At 37.2% G+C, this 18,766-nt stretch overlaps 1 protein-coding gene across 8 annotated transcripts in view; it reads left to right on the top strand.

The window, feature by feature from the left end:
• The window catches only part of sgsm1a (small G protein signaling modulator 1a), a 47,901-nt gene that overhangs the window by 13,660 nt on the left and 15,475 nt on the right, over positions 1–18,766 (top strand). For all 8 annotated transcript variants that reach the window (XM_048188599.1, XM_048188601.1, XM_048188596.1 and 5 more), the window contains 8 exons: positions 959–1,034; positions 13,397–13,559; positions 13,910–14,062; positions 14,183–14,250; positions 15,371–15,516; positions 16,809–16,946; positions 17,144–17,268; positions 18,173–18,240. In XM_048188599.1, the coding sequence (XP_048044556.1) occupies positions 959–1,034; positions 13,397–13,559; positions 13,910–14,062; positions 14,183–14,250; positions 15,371–15,516; positions 16,809–16,946; positions 17,144–17,268; positions 18,173–18,240 (937 nt within the window). The remainder of the gene's footprint in view (positions 1–958; positions 1,035–13,396; positions 13,560–13,909; positions 14,063–14,182; positions 14,251–15,370; positions 15,517–16,808; positions 16,947–17,143; positions 17,269–18,172; positions 18,241–18,766) is intronic.

The following is an 18,766-nucleotide window of genomic DNA, read 5'->3' as shown; positions in this document are numbered from 1 at the left end:
AAAAAAAAATAATCGAACGGGAGCATTTGTCGTTACTGTTTGGTATTTTTGACTTTCTCTTTCAGATGTTAACCGAAAAGTGCATGACTGTTTCTACAACAGTGAGAAGCACATAAATATTTAATGAGGAAAGCCTTGAGTTGAAACGGGAGGGAACTGATCCCCTTTCAAAATTACAAGTGTTAAAACATTGCTTGACCCAGGGTTACTTTCATATCTTCTACTCACACATTCATGCCATGTCCATTGTATCAAAACAGGAAAAACACAACAGGAAATTTCCATTAGCCAGTTCCTCCAGCCTATCAGCTGGCTAACTTCTTTCAGCCAGACCCTTCCATACTGGAGATTGTTCAGAAAAGCCTTTATGCACATGTACGTGTGTGTGTGTTTTAGTGTAACTCTCATTGAAACTAGCCAATAATGCATTCTGAACCTTCACTTTACCTTCACTTAAAGTTACTTAAACACCCTCAAAATGTGACGTGATCATCTGTTGAATGTGTATTTCTTTGTATATATGTGTGTGTGCGGTCTGGTCAGGACATTATAAAAATAGTGACATTTTATTTGAATGATTTCTACTGTAAAACCACTGTCGACAGTCACGACGAGAAAGTGCTTTATACATAAATCACGCATGCCAACTCTCAATTTCTCCTTTTCCTCTTTATAGTCAGGGGAGATGAGTCATGGTCTGCATTCTTCCTACTCACCACGTATACACTCTCTCCTTCCTGTTATTTATTGCAGAGGGTTTTTTTTTCAGCTTTGAGTGTTTGATGACACTAATAGGAATACTTGTGAGAGAAAATATGTTAAGACCTGCATTGTTCAACTGATTCCCCAATCATGGGAACATCCACAATGTGTAAAATAAGCTGTACAATGTTTGCTATAATTCATCATCCTGTATCCATTCAGCCGACTCAATCAACTGTCTCCATGTCCAACACAGGTCAAGCAGATCATGGAGGAAGCAGTCACAAGGAAGTTTGTTCATGAAGACAGCAGCCATATTGTCTCATTCTGTGGTAAGTCAAAAAACATTGAACCATTTAGCTGAAATGCGTTAGTAGAAAGATTATTTATTTAAAACGGCAGTTAAATACTCATGTATTTTGGTGTTCAAAAGCATTGCAGCCTGAAATGCTCAAAGTCTGCCTTTTCATTTTACAAACAGCACTGTCTACACTGCAAAATTACCTGGTGCAGATATTCTCGTTTAGGAAGAATTTTCATTCACTGCCTTTTGTACTCAGAATATAAAGGTCTAAACAATACACAAAAGATTTCATCAAAAATATACTTGGAAAGCTCTAAAAATCATATATCTAGCTATGTTTAAATGCAATTGGATAAAAAAAATCACACATAGGGTTGGCAGTGCTAAGTGAAAATATAAACTAGTTGCTGGTTCTTGATTATTAGAAAACATAATACAGTTCTTGTGTTTAATATAAATGTCATCTTGGTATCACATCTTAAAATCCAAAATAAGTCTCTGATGTCCCACACCGTTTTAGTGTGGGTCCCTTTAAATGCAAATGAGCTGCTGTTCATGGTCTGAGAGGGCGGAGCTTTAAGAGCTGATGCTCCAAGCTCCGGTGACAGAACAATTGAACAGCTGTGTTTAGATCAAATCGGAGTCTAAAAATGATGATGGCCATATCTTTACTGATGAGTTTATGAAGTTTATTGTACATCACAAAAAATGACACGTAAGTTATCACTCCAGAAAATCACCATAAGAGCTGAATAAAACACAGTACAAGAAGTGCGCATGGAAGTCTTTTATCTATAAACTCTCCCTTGCATTATCATTAACATTCACAGCGAATTACACAAAAACTCTTGTTACAACTAATAGTAAATAAATATATAGACCTACCTTATGCCTTTTCGGGGGTGCTCAATAAAATGGTAAAGTTTATATCCGTAAAACAAATCCGGTGGACTGTAATAAATTGCGAGCTCTCTCTCTCTGCCATGACCAGTATCGGTCCGGGGAGGATCACGTACAGTTTGAACTGATCCATCCTTGAGTAATAACTTACGGTGTCCTCAGTGACTCAGATGGCAGGAGTCTTTGGAGCCTTGTATGTTCGTTGGTACACCCAACAACAGAACATTTGTAATGTTTTTTGCCACAGACATTGTATATCTCTAGTCGATACAGCGAGTACACAGAAATGGAGGACTCACTTCTCACTCAGGGGTGTGTCTATGCTAACAGAGGTAGATTTTCACCAGTAATGGGTGGGGTTTCTCTACTCTTATGTAGGAGTAGGGGGAAATATCAAACAGCGTGTTCTGAGAGATTGAAAATGATAAATGGGGATTATAAAGTATTGGGTGGATTTTTACCATTATATGCTGGTTGTTTACACACACTGTGGAGACACATCTGTGTTCAAAAACCATAAAAAGTGAATTTTGCGTAATGGGTCCCCTTTAAGAGTATAGAGATATAATATTTACGTGGATAGCATAAGATAATTTGATCCTTTAAGAACTTAATGAAAAATATAAGTTCATTGAAATATACACTACTGTTCAAAACTTTAAGGTCAGTAAGAATTTTTTTTTTTTTTATGTTTTTGAAAGAAGTCTCTAATGCTTAAGGCTGGATTTATTTGATAAAAAATACAGTAGACATTAATATTGTGAAAGACAATTTCAAATAACTGTCTTCTATTTTAAAATGTAATTTATTCCTGTGATGGACAAAGCTGAATTTTCTAGGCTTCAGTGTCACATGATCCTTCAGAAATCCTTCTAATATGCTGATTTGGTTCTTAAGACATTTATTATTTTATTGAAAGTTCAAAAGAAAAGCAATTTTTTTTGTAACATTATAAATGTTTTACTGTCATTTTTGATCAGTTTCATCCCTGCTGAATGAAAGATTTTCTTTCAAAAGAAAAAACTGGCCCCAAACTTTTGAATGGTGGTGTAGTTATTTACGTTTAATTATTGCATTTCATATTGTTTTGTTTTTTTCCCGGCTGTCTATGAACCTGTGAAATGTTTTTCTGTGTGTTTACAGACTCTGGTATCTTTGCAAATCTGAGTACAGTTTGTAACATTGTTGAGAAGTTTTATGAGACTAAGATGCATGTGAGATTACTGGAGTTCTTTCTCCAAAACTGTCTGTCCATTTGCTCTCCATTTAATCCTACATGTTTAATCGTTTCAAGGAGAAACCGTTGAGATGTTAAAGGAGTCATGAATTGAGAAATCAAATGTACTTCGATCTTTTGACATGTAAGAGGTCATTGTACTATTAAAAACATCCTGTAAGTTTCAGAACTCAAAACATCCTTATTAGTCCAAAAACAGCTTTTATTGAAAGTGAAATCAAGGTCCAAAAATGACTTGTTTCTGATTTTGTGACATTATGACGTAATAGTGTCATGAAAGACCATATCTGCAGAATCAGATCAATGCCTACTTCTACATCATCACATTTTTGGCCCTGCCCACTGGCACATTAGTGAGATGAAAAGGATTGAAGGATCCTAATGCTAGGAAAGTGGTTATTTATTTGCAACTATGTGTCTCAGTAGAGCATTATTTGTTGTTCAGTACATTTTACTGTGAATTATTTGGTAAATCAGTCGCAATATTGGCGCATACTTTGCAAACAGACTTTTACTTTAAGATATGGACCTGACGGTAATGCCATAACATGTAAGTAACTGTGTTAATTCTAATGCCTGATCTGTGATCAGTGATTTCTGATATGTAATGATTCATGTACAGTCAGACGTTCTTTGTCTCAAAATCATTTATTGCTGTTTATGCATCAGTAAAGCCGGGGACACACCTAACGATTAGCTGAAACATTCTAAGACTGAAATGAACACACATACCGATTGTTTCCTTCTACTGGAGCCGATTTATATACTCACACATGGAATTTGAATACCGACTGTAATCGCAGACTGAACGCAACTGGCTCTGACTGGACGCGTTTGAGCGCGATCAGTCATAAGTATCAATTTACATTCATAATCGGCCTTACAATCGTTAAGTGTGTGCGCGGTTTAAATCAAGGTAGTGACTTAAATGGTCAACTTCACATTGTTTTCTTAGTAGCATGAAAATCTGTTAAATTGTGATTAAATTATATACAGAAAGCGATCAAAGATCCCTCCCTTTATAATCAACGGTGCTGTCAATCACACACTGTAGTTTTATCAGTAACCGAGTTCTGTACCCATTATAATTAATGACGCTTTCTATACTGTACAACAAATCTCTTATTTACACAGTGTTTGCACTGTTAGTTATGATGAAAGCATTCATCGGAGTGCAGAAATCGAGTTGCAAAGATGAGATGAATATCTGAATGTCTGTCAGCGACTACAATGCTCATCGCTGCATCCTTTTATGCAACAGGAGTAGATCTAAATATAATGCTATAATCAACACTTTTTACAATTAGTTAATCTCGACAGCTGTAATAGTAAAAACAGTAAAAGATTTTGAGAGAGTTCCACATGTAATTATTTCATATGCAAAGATGTTAGCCAATCATAGTAGTGGGCATTTACATTGAAGTCTCCAACAGAGCATTCAAATCAGGGTATAAAATGACCCTTTATTTCTAAAATATGACCATTTTTATGTTTTGATTTTACTAAGTAAGTGCACCTCAGGAAACATTATAAAAAAGAAATGCAGTTTGTGACCACCACATTTTTTGTTTCCATGGGAGAGTCTGGGGATCAGCTGTGTTTCAGTACCTGTCAAATGTTGGTCAGCATGATGGTTTGGCTAATTCACAGATAGAGCGAACATTCGACATTTAACAGGCCTTGGAAAGCGTCAAAGCGTGTTAATGTCAGAGTGGAGTAAAAGAAGTGTCATGTTTATTCAGTGTAGATTAACATAGAATGATAATTTCAAAATATATAGACCACTAAAGGGAATGTGTAATCGATCATGCTGCAGTAAGTGCTACCCACTGTTTTGTCAGCAGTAAATCTGTCTACATAATTAAGTTATCGCTCTTCCATACCATCTCCGTTGCTGTGCAAATTCACATCAAGGTACAATTACATGTTTAATGATCAAGCAGTGCGTAAACGGAATAAATGAGTAGTCATTAATACTGCAGTTTCTGCCAGGTCATATTCACCCTGTTGTGTGAAGGCTTTATTGTCCTGTTCAGCTTCATTCACATTTGCATTTTACATTTTATAAAAAGCTTTTATTACTCTGGATGCTGGCAATGAGGGACGTGCACAGGGAGGTGGCTGCAGGGCCCAAGCCACTGCCCTTTTGTCCTCATTTTACATTCCAGTAAACTCCTGATTTTGCAGCTCAAAATACTGAAGTGAAGTAATCACACACTGCTTAGGCCCTGTTTACACCTGGTATTAAGATGCGTTTTGGTGGATCGGATCACAAGGTGACGAAGCTAAATACAGATGTAAATTAGGTCTAAAACATTTTGAGCTTTTCCACTTTCGACCGCTTCCAGAGGTAGTCAGAAAACGAATTTGAACCGATTGCTTTTGTAGTGTAGATGCTCATGTTGTTGAATGTGTTTGAACAGCCACAAAAGACCGCCTACTCTCCCCCTACTGACCTAACGCATAAACATTATGGGAAGCGCGCTAGCCAGGCGGGATTAAAACTTTGTCGGCTGAAGACCCAAGTTTGGTATGAAGAAAAACGTACCAAGCACAATGTTCTCTCACCATTCCCGATTTCTAACATGCACTTGACACCGCCAGACTGCCTTCCTCATTCAAATTATGTAAAAAAAAAAAAACACAAAAAAAAACACAAAAAAAAAACGGAACTGGCGTCGTGTCAGTTTTTTCTGAAGTTGAATAGGGAAGGCGTAGGACGTAGCCTAAGCATTTGAACTGTGAGAGTTTTAGACTTTCTTCCTAAGTAAAATACAGAAGGCGGTCTGGTGGAAGCTTCGTAACTTGTTAAATATGGATTATTTTTTTGTTTGTTTGTTTGTTTGTTTGTTTGTTTGCATTTGTGTAAAAAAACAAAAAAACAAACAAACAAACATCGATTTGCTTCAGAAGGCCTTTATTGACCCCCTGGAGCCGTGTGGAGCACGTTTATGATGGATGGATATGGATGGAAGCACTTTCTTCAGCTCATACTCGTTGATACCGCTCATTGCCATTATAAAGCTTGGATGCATCAGGATATTTATTAATATTTCTCTGATTGTGTTCATCAGAAAGAAGAAAGTCATATACACCTAGGATGTCTTGAGGGTGAGTAAAGATTGGGGCAATCTTCATTTGAAAGTGAACTAATCATTTAAAGGTTCCTTAGAATTAAAAATTTAATTTATATTGGCATAGTTAAATAACAAGAGTTCAGTACATGGAAATGACATACAGTGAGTCTCAAACACCATTGTTTCCTCCTTCTTATATAAATCTCATTTGTTTAAAAGACCTCCGAAGAACAGGCCAATCTCAACATAACACCGACTGTTACGTAACAGTCGGGGTGTACGCCCCCAATATTTGCATATGCCAGCTCATGTTCAAGGCATTACACAAGGGCAGCCAGTATTAACGTCTGGATCTGTGCACAGCTGAATCATCAGACTAGGTAAGCAAGCAAGAACAACAGCGAAAAATGGCAGATGGAGCGATTAATAACTGACATGATCCATGATAACATGATATTTTTAGTGATATTTGTAAACTGTCTTTCTAAATGTTTCGTTAGCATGTTGCTAATGTACTGTTAAATGTGGTTAAAGTTACCATTGTTTCTTATTGTATTCACGGAGACAAGAGCCATCATTATTTTCATTATTAAACACTTGCAGTCTGTATAATTCATAAACACAACTTCATTCTTTATATAATCTCCAATAGTGTAGCATTAGCCGTTAGCCACGGATCACAGCCTCAAATTCATTCAGAATCAAATGTAAACATCCAAATAAATACAATACTCACATAATCCGACGCATGCATGCAGTACTATTTAAGGCAAGCGCGAGCTCCGTGGGCGGGGAGCGTGACCATTTAAAGGGGCCGCAACATGAATCAGCGCATTTCTAATTATGCCCCAAAATAGCCAGTTAAAAAAATGAATTAAAAAAAATTGAGCTGAAACTTCACAGACATTCAGGGGACACCTTAGACTTACATTACATCTTGTAAAAAAAAAAAAAAAAAACGTTCGCTGGCACCTGATGCAGATTAAACCAGCAGTGACAGGTAGACAGTCTCTATATACAGTAAATTTACACAAATTCAGTCTGTTTTTAAGATTTACACATTTATGACAAATTTCTAACAAATTGAATATCTTAATGTTTAAATGGTGTCTCTGTTATAACAGTTATCTAGAATAAAGTGTAGTAAATGTGCAGTCTTCTTCTATTATTATATTTGTAACGAGAAATAACAAGATCATCATCCAGTTACTTCCTTGACACCCTCAAGTATATAGCAGTATATAACAGTTTTAGAGGACTAGTGTGTGTACAGTTATGATGTATTGGGATTGGTGCCCTTGTTCTTGGTTTGGGTCACTGCCCCTCAAAATGCCTGTGCACAGCCCTGCTGACAGCCATACCACCTTCCCTGGAATTTAATCAGCACAACTCTGTGAGGGGTCAAATGCTGTTGGCAGGTTTGAAATGTTTGTAAATTAGACTGTTTTTCTCTCTCTGCATCCAGGCAGTAATTGTTCTCAAAAGTGTCTCATTGAGGTAGAACTACAACAACAAAACCTTGCAGTTAAAGCTCACAGAATCAGCTTGTGGAGCCACTTTCTTTAGCCACACAGTGGTGTTTCTGAATAACACCAATCAAAGTAGCTTTGAAAACGCCTTTTGATTAACGGCCTTGTTAACTCGTTTTATTACGTGCCTGTAGCAGCAGTGGGATTCGGTAGATGATTATAGGGCATGTGTGCATTGCTGGTTTCTGGTTTCAGCCGGTTGTTCCTGTAATTCACTGAGTTTTGATTCATCGTGACTCCTTTCTGCCCTGCTCTGTATCCATCTCAAGTCCACTCAACTGTCTCCTGCCACATCACTGAACCTCTGCTGGGTGAAATACAAGAAATCATAGAAGAGGCAAGTAAAGGAAAAACATCCCAAATGAGATCTTTTTAATATTACAACAGCAATGAGATCAAATGGATAGCCATTTACTGACTCCAAAAGATTCCAGTAGTCTCACGTGCGTATCCTCTAGAGTTTCAGACGAGGTCTCAACAAAGTGGTGGGTCAACAATTGTCTAATTTTTGTCTTTTTATTTCTTATAAGGATTCTGAGACAAAATTGATAAAGGAATAGTTGACAGAAAAATGAAAATTCTGTCATTTCCTCACCCTCATGTCCTTCCAAATCTGTATGCATTTTTTTTTTCTTTGGATTTTGTCCATACAATGAAAGTCAGTGGGGTCCAATGTTGTTTTGGATCCTATTGACTTTAAACTCAAATACTCGTAAATAGTCTTTTTTTTAAAATTGTATTCCACAAAAGAAAGAAAGCTTCGCAACAACACGAGGGTGAGTAAATGATGAAAGAATCATCATGAACTCCATCAAATGCCCTGAGCTAAGAAAGAGCAACCTCTGACCAAATTGTCCTCTGGGCACTTTTGAACAGAATCATAACAAAAGCAGGAATACTTGAAGAGAAAGGAAAGAATGTCTAATCATTATGCCATAATGGATGAATTACGTTACGAGTGTGTATGCTAATACTGTAATGATGTAATACTGCTGCTTCTTCTAGTGTGGCACTGGCAGATAATAGGAGATGAATGGAGGGTAGCCAGACTTTGCTGGCTGCCCATGGGGGAGTAATTAGCCATCGTGATTACAGTGATGTTTACGCACCGCAGATGGAAATGTCAACACTGACATTTCTCATCATCACAGATATAGGATACAGTTATCAACCGTGCGCAGTTCTGTGAGATTTTAAGACATCTCTTAATTTTATCTCTAATCTACGTGTGGCTTTAAAAGCATGCTGTGTCACTCAGACGCTTTTACATCATTATGTTGCAGTGTAAATTGCTGGTCAGTGAGAGTGGAGGGGATCATATATCCAGGTTTCACTCCGTTCACAATGTGGCAGTGTGATTAGAAACCATTAGCGCAGGCAGTATGATTACATTTTTAATGAGCGTTTGAGATCAGGGTCGGGGGTGGCCGCCTGCTCCCTGTGTCATTTCCTATGACAGAATGAGTCGCGCTGCTTGATTGTTGCTGTGAATATTGGTTTGGAAACTTATTTGACGCGGAAAATAATTTTCTTCCTCATCCAATCTCTCTCTGTCTCTCTCTCTCTCTGCATGTTCCCTTTCATTTTACTTTGGGATAAAGCTGCTTTCATTTCCCTTGCATACAGATTTGTCATTTCACTCTCACAGTAAAATGACTGAATTGAGAATCAGTCGGAATAAAAATAATTAAGGCCTAATTGCATCCTGGCCCATCGTGCATCTAGAGTGAGCTTTAGTTACAAATCATTCTGTATATGGTAAAACAAATCCTACAAAGAAGAAAGTAAATGAAAACAAGTGTAAAGGAATGGTCAGCTCAAAATGAAAATTCTGTCATTTACTCATGCTCATGTCTTTTCAAACCCATAGGATTTTTCTTTCATTGATAGGAACACAAAACAAAAAAGCAGATTTTTCAGGTTGCTATTTTTTTTTAAAAGTAGCATGTACAACTTTTCTGAAGCTGTAAAATAGCTTTATAAGAGTAATTTACTGAAATTTAAGTTGTTATTCACTGAAAGGCTATGCTTAATTTTGATTTACACTTTTACACTTGTGTTTGCATTGTGGTCAGAGAGATTATTATTATTATATATTTATGTATTTTTATTTGGAAATGCATTCTTTTACAAAAGATTGCTAGTTCAAATGAATGCAGTTCTTTTGAACTTTCCATTCATCAGAGACTCCTGAAAAATATTGTATCATGGTTTCCACAAAATATTAAGCAGCACAACTGTTTTCAACATTGATGATAAGAAATGTTTCTTGAGAACCATATCAGCATGTTAAAATGATTTCTAATGGATCATGTGACACTGAAGACTGGAGTAATGTTTGCTGAGAATTCAACTTTGCCATGGCAGGAATAAATACCATTTTAAAATATAAAGTTATTTGAAATTGTAGTAATATTTTACAGTATTACTGTTTTTACTATATTTTTGATCAAGAAAATGCAGCTTTGGTGAGCATAAGACTTATTTCAAAAACATTCAAATATTATCTTACCGACCCCAAACTTTTGAAGGACTAGTTCTATATGCAGTCAGTCACAAGATGTATGAGATTTGATGGGATGATTTTCAGTAATTACTTTAAATTTTAGTTTGTTCCATACACAAACATATTGTATTATGACTTTAGATGAGCTTTTTGTCCCTTTTGGTACATTTGAGAATTCTGTGAACAACTTATTTTAGTCGAAACAGTATGGAAGCTTGTTTCTGCCACTGAATAAAAAATAAAAAGGTAATTGCGACTTTTTATCTCGTAATTCTGACTTTTTTTTATCTCAGAATTGTGAGATATAAGATTGCAATTCTTAGAAAAAAAGTCATTTCCACCCCCCCCCCCCCCCCCCCCCCCTCGGAACTGGACTTTATAACTCGCAATTGCAAGTTTATATCTCACAAAAGTAAGAATTGTGAGTTTATACTCCGCAGTTCTGACATTATAACTCGCAATTGCAAGTTTGTATCTTACAATTGTGAGAAAAAACTCAGAATTGCGTTATGTAAAATTGTTTTATTCAGAGGTGGAAACAAGCTTACATAAAACCGTCATATAGCTCTGAATGGCATGATGGTAAGTAAACGGAATATTCAGCTATTGTGATTCAACTAAAGATCCTCTCTTTAGATAGTGTGTCTGTAGCAGCATATGAGACCTTTGAACCCGTTTGATGGTCGGTGCATCCACTGTTCATTCATTTCACATGCTCATTTTTATCTGTCTTCTCTCTTCGGCGTGAATCCATTTAGACTGGTAAAAGAGAAGCGATGAATACAGCATCAGATGAAAGCAGCTACGTGTTTGTATGGATGTGCATCTCTCTGAATTAAGAGATTTTAACCTGATCTTTAGTCTGATTTCCCTCATGTTTATCTCTCATGCATTTCAATCTGCCACACCAGAGACTAGGAGACGAATAATGGGCAAAAGGAAGAGATAAACAAGTGGCACTCTGATGCAGACAGAGAAGGAGATTGTAGAGATTGTAGAGAGCAAAGGGGAAGAGAGGGAGTGTCAGATGAGTGTTGAAGTCAGATGAGAGAGCCTAAATATCGAGACTGTCACAAAAAACAGCTATAAGAGAGAACAAAAAGTGACACATTGGAGACAAGAAGAAACAGAATAGGACAGGATGAGGATAGAGGCAGAGAGATAAAACAGCTGATGTTGTTTCAGAGCCCTGCCCAGCTCTCACTGAGCACAAGTGCTCCATCAGTGAGGGTTTCCATGGCTACACAGGCTTCCCCCCAACCCCATCCGAGCAGATCCACAAGATTAGTCCTGTGAGAGCCTCAGTAACAGCTCTGCAGGCACTGCCACGTAGTGCAGTATGTGTGTCTGTCCACATATTTGTATTCCATCTCATTGCCCCTCTCTGTCTGGGTGTTTTAGTTTTATTATATATTCACATTTTCAGTTACTTATTTACATGCTTTCACAAACTATACATGTATATGCTTTTAAAAAAAATAACTTTGTTTTTCCAGTTTTGATTGGTCAAAATCATTCTGTGGTGTAGCTCTTTTTGCATAATGAAATAATTACTGCTCAAATTAATATTTTATGTCTATTTATTTATTTATTTGTTTGGAAGTAGACATATAAGAGTTATAAATAAACCCGTTTAGGGCCCTACACAAACCCTCCATTTACATCTGGGTCTCAGGGATTGTTTTACGATAATGACCAGCTGACTGTACATTGTCCTTTACTAATACAGTATTGAATACAGTATGTACACTACCATTCAAAAGTTTGGGGTCGGTTACATTTCTTTTTAAGTGTTTTGAAAGTAGTCTCCTATGTTCACTAAAGCTGCACTTATTTAAAAGGGACCTATTATGCCCCTTTTCACAAGATGAAATATATTTCTCTGGTGTCCCCGAAATGTGTCTAACGTTTCAGCTCAAAATACCCCACAGATCATTTATTATAGCTTGTCAAATTTGCCCCTATTTGGGGTGTGAGCAAAAATACACTGTTTTTGTGTGTCCCTTTAAATGTTAATGAGCTGCTGCTCCCGGCCCCCTTTCCAGAAGAGGGCGGAGCTTTATCAGCTCGTTCTTCAGTTGCTCAACAACAAAAAAGCTGGACAATCTCAACCAGCCAAAATGACGATTGTCAATAACAACAGTGTTCAGCTTTACATTGTTCAAACAAGAGTCGGACACTGATGATATTCTGGAACTAGTTACAACTTTTAAAGTTGATTCAACTCATCGACTAGCATGTGACGTCATGTTAATCTTTTTTGCAAATCCAGCGTTGAATTGACCCTCATTTGTGAAGCAGTTCAGCGTAAAATGACAGGATGGTAACAACACTCTACTACAACAACTCCTACTCTTCTCTAAAGCAGCCCAACATGGCCTCGTCCCCTTTGTTGCGTGTTCTCGGGGGCAGGGTTAGGGTTTATATAAATTTTTTTTCAGGTTTGTTATGGGTTAGTCACACTAACTAAAGTGAAATCATAGTCAAGGACTCCTTTAATTAAAAAATTCTGTCATATTTTGAAATATTACAAAATATTACAAATAACTTTTCTAATTTAATATATTTTAAAATGTCATTTATTCCTGTTATGGCAAAGCTGATTTTTTTTTTTTTTTTTTTTTCCTCAGCATCATTACTCCAGTCTTCAGTGCCACATGATCCTTCAGAAATCAGTCTAATATTTTGATTTGGTGCTCAAGAAGCATTTATTCTTATTTGCAATGTTGAAAAAAAAAAAAAAAAGTACTGCTTAATATTTTTGTTGAAAATAAATCCATTTTCTCTGGATTCTTTGATGAATAGAATATTCAAAAGAATAGAATTTGTTTGAAATTGTAATCTTTTGTAACATTATAAAAGTCTTTGCTGTCACTTTTGATCAATTTAATGCATCCTTGCTAAATATAAGTATTAATTTCTTTCAAAATATTTTTTTTGAAAGCGTACACAAGTATAATTCCCACATTTTGACAGCATGCTTACTGTTTTCAAGATTTTGCAATCATATCCCTATTTTCTTGTTGCTCTCATACACAAAAATCCTTTCAAGCATTGGGGTAACATACTCTTTCTTCTTCATCAAAAATGATCCAATAATTTGTTGTTGTCCATTTCTTCTGTGTGTAAATGTGTGTGTAGCTGCTGTTGAAGCCTGTGTGCTTCATGGGTTGAAGCGGAGAGCTGCCGGTTTCCTACGAAGCAACAAAATAGCTGCGCTCTTCACCAAAGTGGGCAAAAGCTTCCCTCCAGCTGAAGAGCTGTGCAGAAAAGCCCAGGAGCTGGAGCTGGTCTTTGAGAGCAAGTGAGACCAGATTTTGTGATCTCCTCCAACACAACACACAACTGAGACTCTCTCAAAATATATACAATACATAAATTGTTCGAAACCTAAAAACTTGCAATGTATTTACTTTCTGAAGCATTTTTTTTTTTTTTTTTTTTTATCTCATAGATATTACCAACATATGTGCACTACAGGCAAAGTTAATACCATTCCTGGAAAGAGTATATGATGATATGCTTAGTAGTTACCACCTTGTTGACAAAAGCTCCTTTCAAAGCACATGTATCTACATAGGAATTGATCTTGACAGTGTAAAAACTTTTGACTTTTGCTGACTTTGACTGTTCTTTGCTACTTCTTTGCTTCAGACGAAGTCAGTCTCTCTCATACAGTGAGAGCAGCCGTAAGATGCCCAAGGTCCCAAACTTCTCACCTCAGGCCGTCAGATATGTGTGGATCCACACCGCACTCATTGAGAAAGTGCTGGACAAGATCGTGCTGTACCTGGTGGAAAACAGCAGGTGAGAGAGGTGGGATAGAGATATTAAGAGAAAGCAAGCTTGAACCGTTTTCTTTCAGGTACAATCAAACTTGCCAACTTGCATTATGTTAAATTAAAGTTGCTTTTAATGTTGTTACAGTAAGTTTTATGAGAAGGAGGCTATCCTAATGGACCCGGTGGACGGCCCTATCCTCGCCTCTTTGTTAGGTAGACCTGCTTTTTTTTTTCCTTAAATCTTTCTTATTGTTAAAGTACCCCTATTATGCTGTTTTAAAGGTTCCTAATTTTGTTTTGGAGGTCTGATACAATCGCTTTACATTCATCCAAGATAAAAAAAATTTTTCTCATTTACCACATCAATATCATATTTGGTCAGTCTAATCTTAAGACCTTAGTGATGTTAAATTGCAAAGATCTTGAGTTTTCTTTGAAGGGCGTGTCCGTGGCAGCCTGACAAAGTATGATGTTTCGCCATGAAAGAGGAAGCTGTTGTAACTCAGGCATACAATGTCCGATCTGCCCCAAACTTCACATGTGTGATAAGAGTCCTGGCCTGAAGACATCTACATGGCAATATTCAGCTATAGTCATTGCGCCACCTGCTGGCAACAGGAAATGTCATGCCTTGCACTATAATTCACGCCCAGAAACCCATTTAAATATGCCATGAATTACCAAACATGCTAGAAACATGTTAAATCATGCAACACTTGGCTAAGTGCTAAAGTATGCGTTTAACGCCATGAAACAGGAAGTTGTTGTAACTCCGCCAAACAATGTCCGATCTGCTCCAAACTTCACATTTGATAATAGTCCTGGCCTAAAGACATCTACATGGCAGTATTCAGTAATAGTCAAAGCTCCACCTGTTGGCAGCAGGAAGTGTGGCATGTTGAAATTACTTTGCCATATTTCTCCTGTATTTACTCGCTTACATGCATGGCCCTGGGTGCGAGGGCCCTTTCAACACTGCTTGCAGCTTTAATTAAGTTTATATTTTAACTAAAATTTGTGCAAGATACATAATGTATGCTTATTAGAGTATCAGGCCATTAGCTTAACATCAGGATAACATCAAATTCTGTTGAAGTCAGTTTTGAGTTTCCCATGCAGAGCACTAATTGTGTAGCACATGGAGTTGCTGCCTATGTGGAATGTTTCAAATCATTCATCTTGACGATTAGGATAATGGCTTAGAATGCAGCTGCCTATTTCTCTTCACTAGGTTTTGGAACAGAGCAATTTTCTCTTATTGTTTCCTCTTATTGTTTCCTTTATTGTTGGCATTGTGCAGATAATCTTTTTTTCAACTTTATTTCTTCTTTAGTGGGCCCCTGTGCATTAGAGTACACAAAAATGAAGACGGCAGATCATTTCTGGACGGATCCTTCAGCTGACGAGTTGGTGCAAAGGCATCGTATTCACAGTGGCCACTGTCGACAAGACTCGCCTACAAAGAGACCTGCCCTCTGCGTGAGTAAATGAGTTTAACATCTGACACGGTGTGTGTGGATTTTTTTTTTGTTTTCAAATACTTCAACGCGACGACTAAGTAAATGTGCAGTTCTGTTTGATGCTGTTAATGGTGCACACATCACCTTCACAATAATCATGTGCAGGATAATATATTGATCTTGGGCGTTCTGGGTTATGGTGCTGGGTTAAATTTTCTGTCTGTTGCACTTAAAATTAGTAAGAGTGAAAGCTCTTGTGCATTTGAACGAGATGGAAGTGCCATTTCAAATTGAAAGTTCAGGCCATTTAAAATTCACTTGAAGTTTCAAACCATGCCTCAGGGAAATGTCAGGGGTCAAGAGCAGTTTATAGTCAGTCGATTACATGTCACATTAAAGTCAAAATACATAGTGACATAACCAATAAGCCTGGTTTTTCAGTATTATGCAGCAGTACTTTCAACATTTTGTTTGTTAGCAGTTTTGAATGCACAACAATTGAGCTTCTTTAGTATGTTGGACTCGAGGTCAATTTAATATGAATGATCATTTGTTTATTTTTTTATTTTTTTTAGAATTGTTTGTCAGTGTTGGTAAGGGTAATTTCTATATCCAAGCTCATTTTTATGATAAAACAAAGTCCAAATAAACAAAATCTCAATATTTCAGAGCAAGCCAGTTTAGTTTGTGCATTTTCTCAGTGATCTTTTAGCTTTTGAAATCAGTGTGGTTCCTCCATCAAAGATCTGTGAAGGGGGTTGTGGTCCATAAGAGTCATGCTGCGGTCAGTATATTTGAGTGTGGCTGCTGTTTCTGAGGAGAATATGAACCTCCACTCGAGAGACATGCTTCACATCATTACCCAGCTCCATTACCAAACGCAGCCGTCAGATTCCTGACTGATCACCCTCTCTGGCCATCGCCAACACCCACACAACAGCAGGACACACAGCGCTTGTTTTTCGTCTTCGATAGATCTGACTGCACTGCACTTCAGGCTTGTTTTCTGATGTATTGCAAATATCTGCTAGAGAGCTGTAAAAGCCAAGTTTTTGCTGCCGAGTTCCTTTCTGATATATGAAAGAGGAGACGTAAGTATACATCTAATGACTCACCTGCGGCCAAACATTTGTCCACCTTGGACAGATGGATGTAGTAGCATAATATTAGGAAAACAAGATGAATAGTTACTATAACACAATGTTCGCTAGGGATTATCAGTTATATTGTCTGGTGAGATTAGTTGCTTATGTAATATTTGTTTGGTGATTTGCTCACAGTTCTCAATAATGTATGCGTGTGTGTATTCAGATTCAGAAAAGACACTCCAGTAGTAGTATGGATGAAAGGCCATCTCCCTCCCCCTCTGCCAGAGACTACGTGGAGTCTCTTCATCAGAATTCCAGAGCGACCCTCCTGTTCGGCAAGAACAACGTACTGGTGCAGCCGGTAAATAATATATGAAACAGCTGTCAATTATAGGGGCATATTTTATCTAAACATTAAATTACCTTTTTATTGTGATTAAATAGAAAAGCTATAATAAAAGTGCAAAAGAATCTAGTAGCTGAAAACAGTTTGAGCAGAATTTATTATTGATTGAAAGGTTTGCTTTGTAATGTGGGCTTCTGTTGTGGTACTTTCAGAGGGATGATATGGAAGCAATCCCAGGATACCTCTCTCTGCACCAGACGGCTGACTGCATGACTCTGAAATGGACGCCAAATCAGCTAATGAACGGCTCTGTGGGAGATCTCGACTATGAGAAGAGGTGGGACTCTGTTCAGTTTGTAAGATAAAGAGAATAAACCCTTTTTAGAAGGGAAATAAGGTTGGTTTGTCATTGGTTTAGTCATCTTTTTAATAAAATACAATGTATATAATTGAATTTTGAATTACACATATAGTATTTTAAATTATCTCTTTGAATTGGAGTATCACAGGAGATAAGAGATAATTTTACATGATTTATATATTCTATCCAACTGGTGAAAAATGAAACGATACGTGACTTTTTTTTCTTAGTAATAAACATTTAAAGAAACATTAAATAAAATATTAAAGTTTATATAAACAACATTTTGAAACATTGACATTTCTATTCTTTTACATATTATTGGTTTATATCAAAGACTATAGAATAACACAAGACGTGTCACTCGTATTGTTTTGAATTGGAGAAAGTGTAACGCGCAATATGGCGGAATAAGTCCCGCCTTCTAAATAAGAGCCAATCGCCGACTGGTAAAGTCATCGCGTCACTGCAGCGGCAGTTAGAAGCACCGGTTTCTATAGAAACAGTCAGACGCTCGCCTCTGAAACATGGCAGAAGAGACGCGCATTTAGGTCTGCGCATGCGCATTAGCTTGATCCAGCCTAAAAAATACAGTTTTTTTTTTTTTTGTCATGATTCGAGCGTTTGGATAAAACATTTATAAGACAGCTGTTGTCAGATTTCATTGGTGATTTAAAATATGGAATGTAATCGTAAGGTTTGCGAACAGTTTTGGAGAATTTGATGTTTCCCCATTCAAAGAGATAGGGCATGATGCCCAGGATGCCCGAGAGGCGTTTCAAAGATGGCCGCCGAGTGAAATTACTTGTCTTAAAGGGACTTTGTTTATATTCAGTTATGTTGCTCATAAGCCACTAAAGTCTAACCTGTTTCCTTGCAGTGTTTACTGGGACTACGCCATGACAATCCGCCTGGAGGAGATTGTGTACTTGCACTGTCATCAGCAGGGTAGGTACATTGTGCCAGTTTGAGAAACTGGAAGCCAAGTGACACACATCCTGCAATTTCTTATCTGTCCATAATTCTGAGAGCTCAAATGAGTCATAGACATATAATATGACCTTAATGTAAATTCTACATAGTTGCCAAAGGTTAAAAGCATATCTAACATTAACATTAATCAGTATTTAGTCTCATTTGGTGAAGTAAATCCACTTGGGTACACTCAAATATTCAGCCAATATCCCCACTTGTACTTGCCCTTTTCATATTCATCCATGCACAAAATCAGCGAACCGAATAGAGGGAGCAGAATTAATCAGAACATAATTGCTTCTGGAGAGAGATGAGAATTTAAAGCGAGGCTGTACTCAGATTATGAAGCAATGTAATTCAGCTAATAATGGCAATGAATAATTCCTTATAGTACAAGCTGTGTCATGGCTTCAATATTAAGAATATCAAGATGGTTCAGATCTTAGGTACAGTTAAAAGAGGAAATGTTTCGAGTGCAGAGGAGTTCTCCATGTACAAA

Source organism: Megalobrama amblycephala, linkage group LG4 (genome assembly GCF_018812025.1).
Source record: "Megalobrama amblycephala isolate DHTTF-2021 linkage group LG4, ASM1881202v1, whole genome shotgun sequence".
Lineage (NCBI taxonomy): Eukaryota > Metazoa > Chordata > Actinopteri > Cypriniformes > Xenocyprididae > Megalobrama > Megalobrama amblycephala.
Note: the sequence above shows the minus strand (reverse complement) of the source record. Positions and strands in the feature narration are given on the sequence as shown.